Raw genomic sequence first — 17,847 nt, 5'->3', positions numbered from 1 at the left:
TGTACTGACACAGGTGGTGATGATGGAAGAAATGAGGGAGCGGTAGTAGTAGTGATATATTTAGTAGAAGCAGCAGTGGTAGAGGAGGATGCTGTTGTATGATGACTGGAAGAGAGTGATCGCTGTATTAACATTGTTGTATTTCTAACAATGCTTGATGCTGTTAACAACTTGATATCTTTATTAGGTATATTCATTGTTAATATATGAGATGATTTAGTTGTAGGCTTATCAGAAACGATCACCCTTTCTTCTCCTAACTTTTTCTTGTTCTTGGCTAAGCGGATTTGTTGCTTAATAAACCCTTTATTTTATGTAATTTAATTTTAATTTTAATTTAATTTTAATATACACGAATATGTATACATTCATTCATTCATACGTACCATAAAACCAATAACAATGAACAGGAAAGAAAGAGGATAAGGCAATAAGAATGGATCGATAAGAGACAGGATTCAAGACTGCAGATTTCCAAGCACAACGAATGGTAAATGCATGAAATAAGATACGAGTGAATACGAATGCTACAGCAAATAAATAATCATGACGAAACCGAGAGCGTACAGATGCTAATGCTAATAGAAAGGTAGGTATCTCTAATGAACACATCATGATAAAGATCGCACAATAACGTTGATGAATAGCCCAGGTAAGGGTAGCCAAGTAAGTAAGATGATGAATCCATCCTGTAAGGAGTTCAATCTTCTTTGGATAGAATATAGAACCTATTGTAAGATCCATAAATAAAAAGGTCATAAAGAAAGTCGTGATGATGACTGGCAATTGATTTGTTTGAAAATTGGACATAAAGTCTGGGAAATGACCCTCGTTCTTTAAGAAATAATAGACATAAGGTAATGAACAAAGACTGGTTACAAAGCTACTTAATAAAGTGCAAACATAAGCTCTCTCTCGTTCTGTACGAGCCAAGTTTGTCTTGTACCAAAATGTAAACCATGATCCAAATACAAGACATGATATTGCACTTGTTGTAATGACTACTGGATGAAATAGAGACGATATCATAAAGAAGGAAATAAATGGATGTATGTATGAAGAGATAGGGAAAAGAAAAGAAATTGAAAAGAAGAATATAAAAATATACATATTTATATGTATATCTACTGCTCTTATATTTATTTGTTTACATAAAAATTCTACATTAGCAGCAAATCACTACGTTTCACTGAATCTATAATCATATGCTACTGATATTATAAAGTCGGTCACAAGTAGACTAGGATAACAATAATTGATTAATTTGATCTAAAATAGTGGAATCAACTTGATTCATAAGCATGTGAATAGATGGTTCATTTAATGTTTGACGAATAAGTTGAATTAAATCAGTTGTAAAGACTGAATCATGATAATATATCTATAAAATAAAACTTAATATAAATCTCCCTTTTTTTTTTTTTTTTTTCTTCTTTGCATCTCCTTTATTTACCTCATTCTTTCTTGACTTTTCAGCACTTTCATCAATTTCATAAATATCTCCTTCCATATCTACTTCACTGTAAAGAACACTAGAAAGAAAAAGGGACGGGAGATTTAAGTAAGCCTTTAGATTTAACTCGAAAATAAAATAATAGGCTTACTCTGTTTCGTCTGATTCTTTTAATTCTAATCCAATATCACTCCAAATTGCCATCATAGTGTTTAATCTGTTCAATATAACAGGATTTCCAGTTAATATTAAATTTGTATAACCTAAACATGCTAATTTTCTTGCTCTTGTTTGACTAAGATTATCAAACTTTTGAATCTTATTAACCAAGCCATTCTCATCATTCATGTGTTTAAAACCTATCTTACTTTATCTAACCATGTATCGAATACATGGCCTAAAAAGTTTTCATCTTCTCCTCGTTGTTGACCTACTAACTGAATTACTTGAATAACAAAACTGGCGTCATAAATGGATAGTCGAGAGAATATATTCATATAATTCATGACTGTATAACCATACATCTATAATGATATCAGATCAGTATACGTACATAGGTTATATTTACTTCTTTACCTTTTCTTCTACTAAAACAGTTAATATACGAGTTAATAATCCTGATTGTACTAGTGATTCTCCATAGATTTGTAAAGGTCCACTTTGTAATGCCAAGTCAGTTGTATGTACAATATAAGATACTACATGTTCTCTTGCATTTTCAATCTTGGAAGCTAATTTGGTAAATAAAATAAGACTATGTTGTAAGGTCGTTTGAGGATCTAAAAGAAGATAACTTTCAATAATCTTTAATATCTTTCTTAAATTCTCTGTATCATAGTCTAATAATTCTAATGCTGTAAATAAAAGTGACATTATTTCAGAACTACTATGTGGGCTTGTTTGTAACATGGTCCACCAAAGGTCCAAAGAATCTTCTAACAAGTAGATATGTGCTTCCTAATATGTATATATTTAATATAGTTTAATATACATTGATTTAATAGTAGATGCATATTTCTTTACATTATTACGATCTGTGCAATATCTTATAATTGGTATAAGAATAGTATGTAATTGAGTCGATTGTTCATTAAGAATCTATAAAATGAGACAAGTTAAGAAATAGATATGCATGTATATCTCATATAATTACACTAGTTATCTTGGTAAATGTAACAACAAGTGACGATTGAAGTAAAGGCTCTATAGTTGGACTCCATAAGGGTGTTAGTAATTGAATAATTTGTCCTGCATAAGGTATCATCTAAGGTTTAAATAAGAATATAAATTAATATATCGGATTAAAGATATGCATCCTTTTTAATCTCTTTACATCAGATCCTGTTCTATCCATAATAGCATTGAGATAAGAAATTAATTTCATTATCGTATCTGACTCTTCTACTTGATTTAATAAATTCATCAAAAGTGACATGGCAGTACCCAAATAGGGTAAAACAATACTAATGTCGAAATCCCAATCATCAACTGCTTGTTTCAATCCATTAGCAGCTGTCAATCGAACTACTAAATCTTCATTCTCTGCCATCAATTCCAATAATATTTCATAAATCACTTTTCGACAATCAGCACTTATCCCTTCATTGACCCATTTACCCAACATCCAACCAATACGACGTCGCAATATTCTGAAATTAGGATTCTCTTTATTTTCTCTTAATTCCACAACTAAGCGATTCATCACAAAGGGTTCAAAATCAAGCCTTCCATATAAGGAGTGAACTCCTAATCCAATGGCTCCATAAACTGCATCTTTAAATAATAATGATGGTTGATCTGTCACCGCTATAACATGTAGATGCTAACGTTAATCATCATCATCATCATAATAATACTAATAATATATTATATATAGTGTTACTGCTTTACTTGCAACTCGTTCAACTAAATTCAATAAAATGGGAATCAATTGATCTTTATAATTATTTAATAAACTCATAAATGTCATTTCTGCACAGGGTCTTAATTCAAACTCCCAATTCTCAGAATCCAAATCATTAGCCCATCCTTCAGGATCTTCTTCCCATTTTTGAAAATCGCGCGGTGTCAATAACATGTATTGACTTACAAGTGTTTCTGCACATCTACTCACAAACTCGGGTGTTAAAAAGTGCTGATGGATTAAACGATGGGATTCAATTGTTAATTCCTTTTCTTCCTCTGTCACTGACAACAAGATATCATCATCTATCTTTTGTTTACTTGACGCATATTTAATTGTTTCCTTCACAAGTAATAATCCTTGTAATAAAAAGGCTTCGAATAAGGTGGATTGACCTGTTATAATCCGTGGCCCCTCCATCGTGATATGTTGCCAGTAATAACGAATAATATCTAACCAAGCTGGACATAATGTGGCGGAAATGGGATGTGTCTTTTGTAAACCCAAATATAATGCGCCATAATCTTCAATAGTAGTTTCCAACTCTTGTTTAATTTTACTTTGATTACCATTTAATAATTGAATTAATATATTTCGACATTCCATGTATTGTTCTAAATGTTTACGACTAATTTCAATAAATGTCTAGAGAGAAAAAGAAAGTTAGCTTACATGTATATAATGTAATTTATACTTTACTCTTGTTTCGTCATATTTATGAACATCTTTAATTCCACTAACAGTCAAGATCTTTAAGCATTTTACACAAATAGAAACGATATTCAATTCAGCTAACAAAGACGTTTCATTAACAGGATTAGTTAATTGAGCTAATGTACGATCAACATAAACCAAGTAAATCTGAGCAACTGTTTGAAAGACATGAGGTGCAATATCTGAAAATTGTTTACGTCCTGCAGATAATAATCTTGTACTTAATTCGGATAATACTTCAAATAACATTTCTAAAGCACGATGATGTATAAGGCGTGCATGCTCTTCATTTGTATGATTTGTATTATTTAATGCTTGAATCATCGTTGATAATAACTCGGGCCATTCTCGAGGATAATCAAGACGAGCAATACGTGCGACAATAACTGCATTTTGCGCTGTAAGCTAATCTCTTTTGTGAGTTTTTTTTTTTTTTTTTTTTTTTTTTTTTTTTTTTTTTTTTTTTTTCATTCAATTTTGTTATTTAATAGATATACATCAATATTTACCTTTTTACTTGGTTCGTCAATGAATTGAAGTAAACGTTGACGAATTGCTTTCTTTTCTTCAGGTTGAATAGGACTAAGTAAATAAAATGTATGCATGAGTATTATTTTATTTGATTTCATTTGATTTTTTTTTTCTTTTTTACTTTACTTTTTAGCTGTTCTTCTCCAAAATCGATCAATACCATTTTTAAGATAGATACCGCTTAAGAAACGGATATCATGTTCAATAGAACGATCGTAGAATATATCCTAAATTATCCATTGTCAATGATAAAGATATTGGGGGGCATATTCGTGTATTTATTTACCTGTAAAGTGGCAAAGAAACTTGGCTCATTTTCCCATTGTTTCAACATATTTTCAGCTTGTCTTATGCGTTGATAATCTTGAGAAGTAGCTTCTCGAAGTACACCAAGAAGTTGTATCTTGGCTTCATTCATTTTTATTTTATTTTTTTAGGACTGCAAAAGAAACAAAAAGAAAAAAAAAAGATTTATATAATGTGTTCCAAATAAATTTAACAATAAAATTTTCAATTAAAGTGAAAATTATCAAAGTCACTAAAGAAGAGTAAAAATACATTGAGTTTTTGTATATTAATGGTTGATGGGCAAGTTAGCTTATGCAAAGTGCATTTTCTAGTTGAATAAATAACCAAAAAGAAGATTTAATCGAGTAGTTTATTACTATTAGTAAGCAGTAGCGTTTGAAAAGAGATGGAAGGCATGTAAAAGTCTATCCTCATCAACAATGATAGTATTGAGTTTAACAAAAAAAAATGAACTGATAGTTAAAAGTCTTTTGTTGTAAGGCCGATAATAACTCAAATGGATAATTCCTGGTTTTATTATTGAACAAAAGACTTGATTAAAAAGAGGAAATAAAGGGAATTTGTTTTGTAATATCAAACTTATCGGTATAAACTCCATTCGAATATTCCTTCGAAATAAGTATAATTCACTATAGTCTTTGCAAAGGTGATGATGTATTATGAATTGAACTAGACAAATCCAATGTTTAAAATACTTGTATTTGATTGGACAAAATAATAATAATAAAAAGCGTACATACAATAATTAGGAAGGCTTCTTAAAATCCAAAAAAATAAAAAAAATAAGCTTAAATCTTTTTTTTTTTTTTTTTTTTTTTTTTTTGTCTCCTATATTTTTTTTTCTTTTTTCTATAGGAAATTTTTACCTCTTCTTTCTAATTCCATTCCATTCTTTCCTTCATTTCAAAATAAATAAATGTCACCTTCAACAATTCAGCAATATCGACCGTTAACGGTAATAACAACTAATAAAAAAATAGTTAGTCATGATAAAGAACAAGAAGTTTTAGATACAAAAAGATCACCTTCTTTAATAAATAATCATACTATTGTTACAGCAGACAATCATTATCACCACAAGTCAACAATAAAAGAGAGTGAAGAAGGATTCTTTTATCCATTAAAAACTACGCAGTCAAATCCTTTGCCTCTTTCGTCTTCTTCAACTATCTTGAATAATCAAAAAAAAAAAAAGAGACCATTATCCTCATCATCTCATATTTTTAACTCCGAATACCATGATCAACATCAGAAACAATCCTACTCATTTTTTCCTCCTCCTCCTCCTACTACTTCTTCATTATCTCATTTTCGTCGTACAACTACCCCCGATTTAGGGCATTTAGATCCAGAAGAACAAGCTGCATTGGAATCTGAAATCAAAGCAAGAAGACAAGCTCGAAGAACATCCAGAAGACTACAACAATATCGTTACGATGATGATGACGATGACGACGACGGTCGTGTACTGATTGGTACTCGAGTAGCGGAAGGACATCGTAATTATCAACTTATGTATGTTATTATAGATGTAAATGAAATGAACTATTTAAATTAATCCAATTTTTCGGGTTATCTATTATAGGTACGATATGTTAACAGGCATTCGAATTGCTGTAAGTAAAAAAGAAAAAGAAAACATAGATATACATTAACATGATTATGAATTAATGGTTGGTATAATAATAGGTAGGTCGAGTATCTGCAAAAATGCAAAAGACTTTAATTGATGATGATTTTACTGCAGCACATAAATTAGTATTTGATATGTAATATTGATATTTATTAAGAAGAGAAAAAAAAAAAAGAAAAGAAAAGAAAAGAAAAGAAAGAGAGGGAAAAAGAAAGTCACTTACATGTATATTATTAACTTTTAGTACTGGTAATGAATTGACTCCAGGTGTCAAGTATGACTTTAAATTCAAAGATTATGCTCCTTGGGTGTTTCGCTATTTGAGAGAACAATTTCATATTGATGCAGCTGATTACATGGTAAATATATATATATCTACATCTATATTTATATTTATATCTCAGTTATATGATGGCTCTAATATTTCTATATACACACACACACACACACACATATATATATATACATATATATAAGATGTCATTGACAAACAAATATATTTTATCAGAATTAGGTTCACCTGGTAAAAGTGGAAGTTTTTTCTATTATTCAAGAGATTATCGATTTATCATCAAGACAATACATCATACTGAACATAAATTTATGAGAAAGATACTTAAGCACTATTATGAGGTACATTGATCTATTCTATATAACATTGTGGATTAACAGATATATATATGTATATACATAGCATGTATGTAATAATCCAAACACATTATTATGTCGATATTATGGACTACATCGTATTAAGTTACCTCATGGTAGAAAAATTCATTTTGTTGTTATGGGCAACGTATTTCCAAGCAACAAAGATGTTCATGAAACTTATGATCTAAAAGGATCCACCTTTGGTCGATTGACATCTGCTGAAGAGATCGCTAAAAATCCACATGCAGTTTTAAAAGATTTAAATTGGGTAGAAAGGGGGAAAAAACTGGAATTTGGAACAATTAAACGAAATATGTTGATATCACAATTAAATAGAGACGTGAAGGTAGAAAATAGATAACTATATAATATAAATCATATAAATTACATATATATATACATACTGAAATTATATTATAGTTGTTATCTAAACTGAATATTATGGATTATAGTTTATTGATTGGGATTCATGATATGGTTAAAGGAAATACAGAAGGAATAAGGGATACGCATCTTCAATTTGTATCGGTAAAAAGTATTAGAAGAGGAAAAAGAAAATTTAATATAATCCTTACTCCTATTATTATTACTTTATATAGCCACAAACAAGAACAATGTCAGCAAAGTACAGAAGAGAAAGTAAAGCGGATATAGTTAGAAAAGCTATTAAGAATGTGAATCCTGTACAGCTTGATTCTTCTCAATTACCAGAGACACCATTTGATGAGTAAATAATAATAATAGCAGCAGTAGTTGAAAAAAAAAAATTGAATTGAATTTTTGTTTCCTTAATTTAAATTTAGGCGAAAATTTTGTATTTTTTATTCAGAAGAAGGTGGATTTAGATCAACGGATGAAAATAATCAAACAACGAATATGCTTTATTTCTTAGGAATCATTGATATATTAACTCCTTATAATTTTGTAAAGAAAACAGAGCATTTTTTGAAAAGCTTTACACAAAATAAGGTAAATAACAATTGAACTTATTCAGCCAACCTTTGTTTATTTTTATTATGATTAGAAAACTATATCAGCCATTCATCCTGAAGCTTATGGTGAACGTTTTATTGAATTTATGGAAAATGTAGTAACTGTGAATACCAAAAAGACTCAATAATCTATTTATTTATTATGTTGTATACCCTTTCTTCTCTTGTCTTTATTATAGAGTTTTTCTTGTAAAACACACAAGAAATTAAATAAAAACACGGTTTTTATTACTGTAATTGCTTTTGTTTATTTTCTTTTTTGAAACAATAGTAAAGATTCAACATTTACAGCTTTTTTTTTTCTTGTATTGCTGACTTTAAATTAAGAAAAAGATAAAGCATTAAATAAGCTTTTCTTTGGTATTTTTATTTATCTATAAATTTCCCTTTTTATTTTATTTTATTTTTTTTTTTTTTGTAAGCATTGATTTTTAACAAATGATACAAACAGTTTTTCCTTGTCAATGGTCAAATTGTGAAGAAAGTTGCACAAGTGCCGAAGACCTATTTACCCATTTATCAGAGAAGCATATAGGACGAAAAGCAACTAACAATTTATGTTTACAATGTCAATGGAACAATTGTGGTACTGTTGCAGCTAAACGAGATCATCTCGCAAGTCATGTAAGAGTGCATGTACCTTTAAAACGTAAATATATATATATATATGTACACCTAATGCTTTTCATTTATATTAACATTGCTAATGTACTCATCTTATAGCTCATCAATGTTCAGTAAGTCTTTTTTTTTTTTTTTTGTAGAAAAAAAAATCGTTTTTTAACACTTTATGTAGATTTGTAGTAAAGCATTTAAACGACCTCAAGATTTGAAAAAACATGAAAGAATTCATACAGCAGAGCATCAAGGTAAAAAAAAAAAAAATACCTATAAAACAAACAATAATAATAACTAATACATATTTATATACATATAGCTTCTTTGTTAAGTAATCAGCCTGGCTACAAGCCAGTCAGAAGAAGAAGAAGAAAGACAGCAAATACAATTGCATCAACAAATTCTTCTTCTTCAACAAAGTATACTCATCTTTCTTCTAATAAAGGTAATACAAATATAAAATATAAATTTATACGTATGATATTTATTCAATAACATTTTTTTTTTTACTCTTTGCTGTTATCAGATCTATTATCTTTGCGTAGTAGCCCTAGTTTCTCACTTGAAGACAATGAAAGCCATAAATTATATCCAGAAACAGATGAAGAATATTTTAATTCTGGTTACTTACAACAAGATCCAGTTCAAGATTTTATTGACGATGTCTTGTATAATCAAGCCTCTCCGACTTATGATACAGGTAAAAAAAAAAAAAATCTTGGCGGAATTAACCAAGACATTTTTATTGAGTAAATAATAATAATAGATATGATGGAAAAATTAAATTCAATCGCTCCCATATTGGAACAACAAAATAATTGGAATTTACCCTGTGAACCAGATTCTATTCCTGCCTTACATAATTGGCTTGAACAATTGTCTGCTAACATCAATACTGAAGAAAATATTTATCCTGATATTTTAAACAATAATGTTGATTTATTTCAACAGCCACAATTATCAACTACTAATAATTATGACTTATATCCAAAGTTAGTAGTAGAGGAAGATGAACGAGTTATAAATGATTTGACCTCTCAGTTACTTAATCATGATAGTCCTTCAACCTACAATACACTCACTGACACACAGAACATATTTTTATCTCCTTCTATTCAACAGACTACGTCTGCAAGTGAATCTTCTGTCGTTCATACACCTTCTTATGATGAAGATGATAAGAATAGCATAACTATTCAACCTCAATTCTGGTCTCCAGGATATATTCACTCACCTCTTTATAATAATAACTCTATGCTATCACCTTCTATGTCTATTGATGTAAATACCACAAAGACTAAGACTAAACCAGAAAAAGCTACTGTATTTGAAGCAAGTCAACAAGAAACTCATGTTGCTCTTACACCTGTCATGGACGCCTCTACTAATTCTGCTAGCTTTGAAAACAAAAAGGAGTTAATACATATGATAAACGTCTTTTCTTCTGCTAAAGTAACACCAACATATAAAAAGCAAAAGGATCATGTAAAATTAGATGATACCAAGAAGACCGTATCTGATAAAGCTGAACCTGAAAAGAAAGACAAGGTTAAAGAAGATGTATCTCCTATTATTATTAATACTGCTAGCTCTCCTTCTAACAATAATTATCATACCATCTTGAATGAACCACATCATTCACCTCATGAGTTAGAAGATGAAAATATCAAGTCTCCTTATGCAAATTTGGTGGATTTAATCAAAGATTTAAAAATTAAAGGTGCTGATAACAAAGATGAAGAAGAGGATGAAGACGAAGAAGAGGATGAAGACGAAGAAGAGTACGAAGACGAAGAAGAGTACGAAGACGAAGAAGAGTACGAAGACGAAGAAGAGGATGAATTAAGTATTAGAAGACGTCATGCATTGGTAGTTGATCGACTCTGGAAAGCAGTCTCTGCTCGGTTAACTACTCTACAATAAACAATAGCTTTTTTTTCAATCCATTTCATTTCATACGTAAAATACTGGTTGATAATGTAATTCATGTACTATAATAAACGCACTTTCTTTTTTAATGATAATAATAGTTGTATAATTATTAATACATATATACATACATATGAATATATGTATATATGTACATAATAAAGACAATATGTCGTGTAATTGATTCTGACATATAAAGTAGATATAGTTACAATGTTGTATAATTATATATGATCTATTTATTTTATGCATGGAAGGGAATTTAATAAAATGATGTAGATACAGTAGTATTTGATAATTTTTTTTTTTTTTTTTTTTTTTTTTTTTTTTTTTTTTTTTAGTATGATGCACTCTATGCTAATAAATCCTTTTTCATTATCTTCTACGATTCTTCTGCTTTTTTGAATTTCTTTTCTTTTTTTTCTTTTATCAGTCGAACGGACTGAAGTATTTTTAATCTTCTTTTGAGGTTCTTCTTCTTCTTTTTTCTCTGTCATCGCTGACTGTTCAGGAGCCTTTTCTTTACAGCAAACTACATTTGGATCCTTTTCTTCTTGCTGTTCTTCTTTCACAGCTGACTGTTCAGGAGCCTTTTCTTTACAATAAACTACATTCGGATCCTTTTCTTCTTTTTTCTCTGTCATCGCTGACTGTTCAGGAGCCTTTTCTTTACAGCAAACTACAGTTGGATCCTCTTCTTCTTGCTGTTCTTCTTTCATTTTTTTCGCTGCTGCTAATCGATTTTTTCTTTTTGTAATAGGGTCCTCTGTTTTCACAAGCTCAATCTCGGGATTGAACGATTGAATTTCAGCTGCTGCATCTTGACTCAACACGAGCTCAGGTCGATAGATATGAAGTTTATGTTTTTCGTCAAATCCAAAGTTTGATTCGTAGGCTCTACTATTCCATGACAATCCAAAGGGTTGAGGATCATTTTTTGTTTCATCACGTTGGTACATATGAAGGGGTTGCTTTGACACATTCAATTGTGTATGATGAGTACCTGTAGCAATAGGTAGAGGCATCGTTATATCTAATGATGATAATTCAGAATCATCATTTTCGCCAATGACCAGAGCCCTAAGACGTCTTTGTGATTCTCTAATCACACAGTCATCATAAAAGGCAATATTTTGATCAATAGGTGGCACAAACAAGATATCCTCTTCCTCCTCTTTATCCTCATCATCGCCACTCATAGCCACCTTAGATGCCGTTAACTCAGTTGGCTTCTTTACCAACGAAGCGTTAATAGTAGAAGTAGGTTCCACTAGTAGACTATCTTTCTCATCAACAGCCAAATCGGGGTCCACAATAATGTCATCATAATAACGTCGTTTAAATAAAGTACCACGAGATAAATCAAGTTCTGCTTCCAACATGGAGGCCACAGCGGCTTGAGGTTGAGCCAACATCAATGAAGCTCTTTGCTGACGATATCTTTCCTTTTCTATAGCAATCTCCTTGGACAAATCCGAATTCGACATGCTACGTATTAAAGGGGTACGAGGAGAGGATTCGTCTGAGATAGGAGCGTTTGGAGATTCACAGACTTCTTCCTCATCCCATGATGATGATGATTTTTGACCCTCTTTCTTGGCTTGTTGAGCAGTAGCAGCAGCAGCAGCAGGAGGAGGCAAGAGGTCAATAGCATCCATGTCGTCGTCATCTTTTTGCACGCCCTTTTTATCCTCTAATGGATGAGATGATGTTGCAAGTGCATCCTTGAGAGATTGACGTAAGACCATCCCTTCACTATGTTCCTTCAGTTCTGTCAATGCCCTCTCTGGATCCCATTCCTCCTTGGTTAAACTTGATTCTAAAGCCGCCAGGGAATCTGCTAAGGAATACTGATGGTTATATAAAAAATCGGGATTTGACGTAGTCGTCAAATCGGAGCCAAAGTAATCGTATTGGCTGTAATCGTCACGCTCTTCGGGTGATACGCGAGCAACAGGTGTGACAGCGGCAGATGTATAAGGTGTCTTTCGATTATACATAGAGGATGAGGAATCAGCAGAGGCAAACATATTCGATTGCTGTATTGGTTGTTCATTCTCAGGCAAAATAGGATAGGTTCTGTTGATGGGCGTCTCAGGTGAGAGGGCCTCTGCTGGTTGAGTAGATTTATTGCTACTATAGTAGACTGAATTACGTCTACTAGAGGACACACTTGTTCTTCGACTGTTCGAACGACTTCCTTGGCGACTACTACCTGGTGAAGGTGTATACATACCGGTGTGAAGTCGGCTTGTAGGCTTAAAATTGATCGGAATTAGATCACGATCACTGATATCATTATCATCCTGTTCTTCTTCTATCAAGGAAGCAATAAATTCTTCAATCTTGGTTTGTGCAGAGGGGCTCATCAATTTATCAATAGCAAATAGATTTGGATCCTCTTCTAATATGTGTTTGGATTCGGTTACAAGAGGATATTGCTCCTCTTGATGAGATATTTGTAACTCACGTATTTGACTAAGACAATAGAAAATAAAAAATATATATTAAATAAACATACATACATACATACATACATAATCATTTTGAAAGTTATACTTACTTTTCCATTTCAGGTTGTCGAACAGATTCCGTTTGATTATTTTCTTCTTGAGGAATTGAATTAGACTCGACTATATATTGCTCTTCATTCGATTCTATATAAGATAAAGATAACTTAATTGGTCCTGTCTTTCAAAAAAAAAATATTCGAGTAACTTACTGGATTCATAATGATGATGTTCAGGCTCATGATGATGATGTTCAGGCTCATGATGATGATGTTCAGGTTCATGATGTTGTTCAGGTTCATGATGATGTTCAGGTTCATGATGCGGTTGTTCATCTAACCATATACGAGAAGGAGGAGGAAAATGATCTGGATTTGACTCCCAAGGGAAAGAAGAGTAATAAATGGGTTCTTCATGATGTTGCTCTTCTTGACGATGTTCCTCTTGGTAATGTTCTTTTTGATGATTCTCTTCTTGATGAAATTCCGATTGATGTTCTTCTTGATGATGCTCTTCTTGATGATGCTCTTCTTGATGATGTTGTTCCTGATAATATTGTTCTTGGTAATGTTCTTCTTCATGATGCTCTTCTTGGTAGTGGTGGTGTTGTTCTTGAGGATATTCTTGTTGATGAGAAGGATAATTGGTATGAATAGGTGAATAATGAGCATCTGGAGCATAATCGTCGGGATGATAATTAGAATATTCGGGCTTAGATAAGATTTCAGGCTCAGGATGATGTACAGGTGCAACCCATGTATGACTCTGTTGGACGTCAAGAGGTTGGTCCCACACGTTTGTATAATTGGACAAATCGGGAATATTAGCACTTAACTTTCCCGTCTTGGGTGGTTCTTGATGAGCGGGATCCCATTCAATCATACTATAATGGTTATTTTTGTTGGGAACATCTTCTTGAGTGTGTTGTTCTTTTTGTAAGCGATCATGTTCTTCCCTTTCTTGACGTTGACGTTGTTCTTTCTCTGCTTGTTCTCTCCTTTGACGTTCTTCTTTCTCTGCTTGTTCTCTCTTTTGACGTTCTTCTTCACGTTTTCGCTATAAAATATATACATGTATATAGAATGAGAAAACAAAACAAAAAAAAAGAAGAAATGATAGAAATAATCATCATTTTAAAAAAAACGCCTATTAATTACCTCCTCTTCTTGCTTCTTTTGCTGTTCACTTCTTAGTAATTCTTCCTTTAACCAGTCAGGTTGACCAATGGTAATATGAGAAATAGGAGGCATAGGTTTAGTTTGTCTACGTTCATCATATACTTTAATATTTTGATTTTCCCAAGCATTTTTCACGTTTTCATCAAAAGGTACAATAGGACATGTTTGAAATCCATCATCAAACTCTTCAATGAATTTACCAGATAATAAATGATAAGGTGAAATCTGTTAAGATCGGAATTAAAATAAAGTTTAATACACACACAGACACACACACAGACACACACACAAAAAAAACCCTTGATTATCAAAAGGTACAACGAAAATATATGATTTCAATATGATAATACTTTACGCGTCCATAAAATTTATCCCAAGTATTCCACCATTCTTGAACCATCTCTTTAATACCTTCCCATGTATTACCTAAAGGTAATACTTTACCGTCGGCGAATCGTTGATATTTCCATGGTTTATTTTCTCCAATGAAATGGAAAATAGAAATATTTCGGCCAAATTGATTATGAGCAGGTGCATAACTAATAAATAGAAAGAAATTAGACGTTATTTTTTTCCCTTTAATGACTTTAATCTTTCCATAATTCCTTTTTTTTTAAAAAAAAAACTTACCCATATTGTGCAGTAGGTGTAGTATTAAAAGTGAATGGTAAACGGTGAGAAGGTAAATTACACCAAGTGCTGAAGTAAGTGTTTAAAAGTCCCTGATCTCCGCCTAAATGACATTAATGAAAAATAGAAAAAAGGAAAAAAGCACCATATGATTGATTAGAGTTTCTCTTATTTTAGATAATATTAGATCATCTTTGGGGGGGAGGAGGGAAGGGGAGGGGTTTATATACACATATGTTTATATAGATAAAAAAAAAAGGCAACTTACCATCAAAAGAACCATTTTCGGATGCAAGTTGAATTAAGTCTTGATATATCTTTTCGGAAGGCACAGTAACAAAGACACCAGAATTAAAGCAATCAGGCCAACCTGCATCAGGGGCAGCAGAAAATGAAGGATGGTCAAAGAGTTTATCCACATCTGACTTTAATGGAAAACAGTCAGCATCCAAGAAAACAAGTTTTGAATATTGTGTTAAACGCCAAAGATGTATTTTAGTAAAAGTGATATCCAGTTCAGGACGACCGAGTAATTCAAGATTTTTCTTATCCGTTGAACGCAATAAGTCTACCATGATGACTTGTGTACAAACCTTTTTTAATGTGTCTTGTACACAAAGTGATATATTAGGTGTAATTAAGCAGACTTGATCTTTCTTAGAGCCGAGCTCACTTAATTTATGAAACAAGACAAGTGCTCCTGCAGCATAAGAGTCAGTTGCAACTAAAGTCACATAAGCCTCCTTCATGATAAACAAGAGAAGACGAGCAAACGAACAAACAAAATGAGAGTAATATAAAGTAAGGAAAAGAAAACCAAAAAAAAAAAGAAGAAAGAAAAAATGAAAAAATATGTGGAGTTCACGAAAATGAATGTAGAAATTATTTATTGTGTTACAAACTAAGACATCTTTTTTATTTTTACTGTCATTACGAGACAGAATCAACATTTTATCTTATGGGGTGAATGGAAATAATTTTCTAAAAAAGGGGATCTTCTAAAGAAGTTTCAAATGTCCAGTTACTTTATCTATTAATTCAGCAGGGCCTATCAAATAATTGATAATAAATAATAATGTTGTCAAATTAACACAATTCAATATACCTGGACCAACACCTAATACAGTACGTGAACCAGGGGCAATTTGAGTACGTCCAGCATCTCTTATTGTTTGTGCAGGTAAACCAAGACTATGAGCAATAGCTTGTAATTCTAAACTATATGATAGAACTTGTAAGTAATTGTCATTTATCTTATTTAGAAAAAAAAAAAAGATGTATTTACAGCTTATCTTCACTGTCGCATTTTAAAGCAACTTTTGCTTGACCCGAAGACTCCCATGCTTTTAACAACTGAAACATAGAGTTAGATTTATAATGGTTTTTTTTTTTTAATGTATCTAAATATATACTTTACCAATGGGTTTACTTTCTTTGCTGCTTTATAACAAGCTAAAGTAGCATGTCCGCACTAATAATAATAAGAAAATTAAATAAATGTCAAAAATAGTCTAAATATTTACTTTACCTGAGCTGCAATTTTACCTTTAGTCATTCCAAGATCAGAACGAACGACAAGTGTCTAAAAGAAAGTTTTATTAAACTTAACTTTGTTTTTATCTTTCTTTGCTTTAGTTACCAATTTAAAGTTATCATAATTTTTAATATCAATTTGTTCTTCAGGAAGAGCATCTAACTCATCTTCACTATCTTCTACTTCTTCAGTTATGATTTTTTTGTCAATCTTTTCCTAAATTCAGCATAAGAATTAGTGACAGTACTTGACTTGATTATTTTTTTATTATAGTATTTACTTTTTCAGTAGTGTATTTTCCGATAATATAACCTGTAACTAGAGAAGCAATAGCAGTAATAATGGTTACTGATGTCATTAGTCTTTGTTGTCGAAATGACATTTCCTGAATGAATCAAAAAAAAAAAAAAAAAAAAATGAAATAAAATAAAAAAAAAATTAATCATTCATGCGTCTATCAAAAGCCCGTCACATATAACTTTTATTTTATTTATTTCAGAAATGATGTCTTGATATTTTGCTATGTTTATTCATTTGTCTGAGGTGACCAATCTAAGGGGCTAACAAAACAAGCGTTACTAATACATGTTTATTATTTTCATCGTTTGTCTTCATTAAGAATGAATGTTAAGAGAATGAGCCATAATAACTAATCAAAAGAAAGAAAGAAAAAACATGGTCATCCTATAAACGTATGTATATAACCAATGGGTATGTAGTTTAGAAGGTTCCTGAATTGCCCTAGTCAGTTTAGAGATAATGATAAAAAGTAATTAAGGAAAAAATAAGAGACCTACCAAATTATATATATACATATATAAAAAGAAAAATGTTGACTAAGAAGATTAGGGCAGTTCTAGGTTGAAACTTAGTCATTTGAACTTGACTTGAATTACTTTTATAAAAAAAAAGGTTCATTGTATTAAATTCATATTCAATAGGTCAACTGTCCTTAGAATTATCCTTTCTAGAAAAAGAAGACGTTTTATTTAATATTACAGAAATATATATCATATGCATATAGTATAAAATTAGAGACTATAGTTTATAGGTGCACAATTTGTTATTATAAAATCAACTTTATCTTAGTCTTCTTGGACATGAAATCAACTTAAGATACAATTGATCAAAATTACATATGGAATCATTTACCAGACTCACTCCTTCATATACTTTGTAACCTCTTCAATAATGTTCAGTTAGAAATACTTTGAAATAGTGCCACATTAACTAAATTCTCACCTGCTACTGGTGTATTATAG

General features: G+C 31.2%; 7 protein-coding genes across 7 annotated transcripts in view; 2 read left to right on the top strand and 5 right to left on the bottom strand.

Moving 5' to 3' along the window:
- The window catches only part of BX663DRAFT_512233 (uncharacterized protein), a 1,168-nt gene extending 86 nt beyond the window's left edge, over positions 1-1,082 (bottom strand). Inside the window, exon 1 of the mRNA XM_051527986.1 lies at positions 1-1,082. This exon is cut by the window's left edge and continues 86 nt beyond it. Coding sequence (XP_051382222.1) covers positions 373-1,029 — 657 coding nt within the window. The 5' untranslated portion in view covers positions 1,030-1,082 and the 3' untranslated portion in view covers positions 1-372.
- A 415-nt stretch (positions 1,083-1,497) lies between these two features.
- Positions 1,498-4,342, bottom strand: BX663DRAFT_86521 (armadillo-type protein). Its single transcript, XM_051532341.1, has 6 exons — positions 3,344-4,342; positions 2,787-3,259; positions 2,607-2,717; positions 2,477-2,551; positions 2,030-2,410; positions 1,498-1,977 (listed from the first exon to the last, which is right to left on the bottom strand). Exons 1-6 carry the CDS (start codon positions 3,960-3,962, stop codon positions 1,813-1,815), a joined length of 1,824 nt encoding a protein of 607 aa, XP_051382221.1. The 5' UTR covers positions 3,963-4,342; the 3' UTR covers positions 1,498-1,812.
- On the bottom strand, positions 4,020-5,019 carry BX663DRAFT_531545 (armadillo-type protein; the record flags this gene model as incomplete). The annotated part of the gene is made up of 4 exons (XM_051530385.1): positions 4,020-4,475; positions 4,580-4,652; positions 4,728-4,828; positions 4,888-5,019. The coding sequence occupies 4 exons, from the start codon at positions 5,017-5,019 to the stop codon at positions 4,020-4,022; spliced, it is 762 nt and encodes a 253-aa protein (XP_051382220.1).
- Positions 5,020-5,740: 721 nt separating this feature from the next.
- Positions 5,741-8,423, top strand: BX663DRAFT_512222 (uncharacterized protein). The gene is made up of 10 exons (XM_051527985.1): positions 5,741-6,425; positions 6,496-6,526; positions 6,600-6,679; positions 6,788-6,902; positions 7,021-7,176; positions 7,238-7,540; positions 7,615-7,722; positions 7,794-7,921; positions 7,998-8,163; positions 8,219-8,423. Exons 1-10 carry the CDS (start codon positions 5,827-5,829, stop codon positions 8,312-8,314), a joined length of 1,782 nt encoding a protein of 593 aa, XP_051382219.1. The 5' UTR covers positions 5,741-5,826; the 3' UTR covers positions 8,315-8,423.
- A 166-nt stretch (positions 8,424-8,589) lies between these two features.
- Positions 8,590-10,826, top strand: BX663DRAFT_561798 (uncharacterized protein). Its single transcript, XM_051531943.1, has 6 exons — positions 8,590-8,835; positions 8,910-8,923; positions 8,983-9,055; positions 9,124-9,249; positions 9,331-9,504; positions 9,571-10,826. The coding sequence occupies exons 1-6, from the start codon at positions 8,625-8,627 to the stop codon at positions 10,725-10,727; spliced, it is 1,755 nt and encodes a 584-aa protein (XP_051382218.1). The 5' UTR covers positions 8,590-8,624; the 3' UTR covers positions 10,728-10,826.
- Positions 10,827-11,085: 259 nt separating this feature from the next.
- Positions 11,086-15,888, bottom strand: BX663DRAFT_561797 (uncharacterized protein; the record flags this gene model as incomplete). The annotated part of the gene is made up of 8 exons (XM_051531942.1): positions 15,320-15,888; positions 15,052-15,154; positions 14,777-14,960; positions 14,401-14,646; positions 13,456-14,299; positions 13,297-13,390; positions 11,177-13,211; positions 11,086-11,100 (listed from the first exon to the last, which is right to left on the bottom strand). The coding sequence occupies exons 1-8, from the start codon at positions 15,798-15,800 to the stop codon at positions 11,086-11,088; spliced, it is 4,002 nt and encodes a 1,333-aa protein (XP_051382217.1). The 5' UTR covers positions 15,801-15,888.
- BX663DRAFT_512211 (peptidyl-tRNA hydrolase PTH2-domain-containing protein) lies at positions 15,853-16,990 on the bottom strand. The gene is made up of 6 exons (XM_051527984.1): positions 16,866-16,990; positions 16,691-16,801; positions 16,580-16,633; positions 16,469-16,522; positions 16,337-16,404; positions 15,853-16,269 (listed from the first exon to the last, which is right to left on the bottom strand). The coding sequence occupies exons 1-6, from the start codon at positions 16,965-16,967 to the stop codon at positions 16,050-16,052; spliced, it is 609 nt and encodes a 202-aa protein (XP_051382216.1). The 5' UTR covers positions 16,968-16,990; the 3' UTR covers positions 15,853-16,049.
- Between the last annotated feature and the right edge of the window lie 857 nt (positions 16,991-17,847).

Source organism: Cokeromyces recurvatus, assembly GCF_025118155.1.
Source record: "Cokeromyces recurvatus strain NRRL 2243 chromosome Unknown BX663scaffold_15, whole genome shotgun sequence".
NCBI classification, from domain to species: domain Eukaryota; kingdom Fungi; phylum Mucoromycota; class Mucoromycetes; order Mucorales; family Mucoraceae; genus Cokeromyces; species Cokeromyces recurvatus.
Note: the sequence above shows the minus strand (reverse complement) of the source record. Positions and strands in the feature narration are given on the sequence as shown.

What these genes read in the sequence shown, in the direction of transcription:
- BX663DRAFT_86521 (XM_051532341.1), bottom strand. Translation starts at nt 3,962, where the DNA reads ATGGAATGTCGAAATATATTAATTCAATTATTAAATGGTAATCAAAGT. An exon ending in TTTAGTTGAACGAGTTGCAA is followed by an intron (nt 3,260 to 3,343) that starts GTAAAGCAGTAA and finishes TACATGTTATAG; the next exon opens with CGGTGACAGATCAACCATCA. An exon ending in TGGATAGAACAGGATCTGAT is followed by an intron (nt 2,718 to 2,786) that starts GTAAAGAGATTA and finishes TTTAAACCTTAG; the next exon opens with ATGATACCTTATGCAGGACA.
- BX663DRAFT_512222 (XM_051527985.1), top strand. Translation starts at nt 5,827, where the DNA reads ATGTCACCTTCAACAATTCAGCAATATCGACCGTTAACGGTAATAACA. An exon ending in CATCGTAATTATCAACTTAT is followed by an intron (nt 6,426 to 6,495) that starts GTATGTTATTAT and finishes TATCTATTATAG; the next exon opens with GTACGATATGTTAACAGGCA. An exon ending in AATTAAATAGAGACGTGAAG is followed by an intron (nt 7,541 to 7,614) that starts GTAGAAAATAGA and finishes ATTATATTATAG; the next exon opens with TTGTTATCTAAACTGAATAT.
- BX663DRAFT_561798 (XM_051531943.1), top strand. Translation starts at nt 8,625, where the DNA reads ATGATACAAACAGTTTTTCCTTGTCAATGGTCAAATTGTGAAGAAAGT. An exon ending in TCATACAGCAGAGCATCAAG is followed by an intron (nt 9,056 to 9,123) that starts GTAAAAAAAAAA and finishes ATATACATATAG; the next exon opens with CTTCTTTGTTAAGTAATCAG. An exon ending in CTCTCCGACTTATGATACAG is followed by an intron (nt 9,505 to 9,570) that starts GTAAAAAAAAAA and finishes TAATAATAATAG; the next exon opens with ATATGATGGAAAAATTAAAT.
- BX663DRAFT_512211 (XM_051527984.1), bottom strand. Translation starts at nt 16,967, where the DNA reads ATGTCATTTCGACAACAAAGACTAATGACATCAGTAACCATTATTACT. An exon ending in ATTATGATAACTTTAAATTG is followed by an intron (nt 16,634 to 16,690) that starts GTAACTAAAGCA and finishes ACTTTCTTTTAG; the next exon opens with ACACTTGTCGTTCGTTCTGA. An exon ending in AAGGTAAAATTGCAGCTCAG is followed by an intron (nt 16,523 to 16,579) that starts GTAAAGTAAATA and finishes TATTATTATTAG; the next exon opens with TGCGGACATGCTACTTTAGC.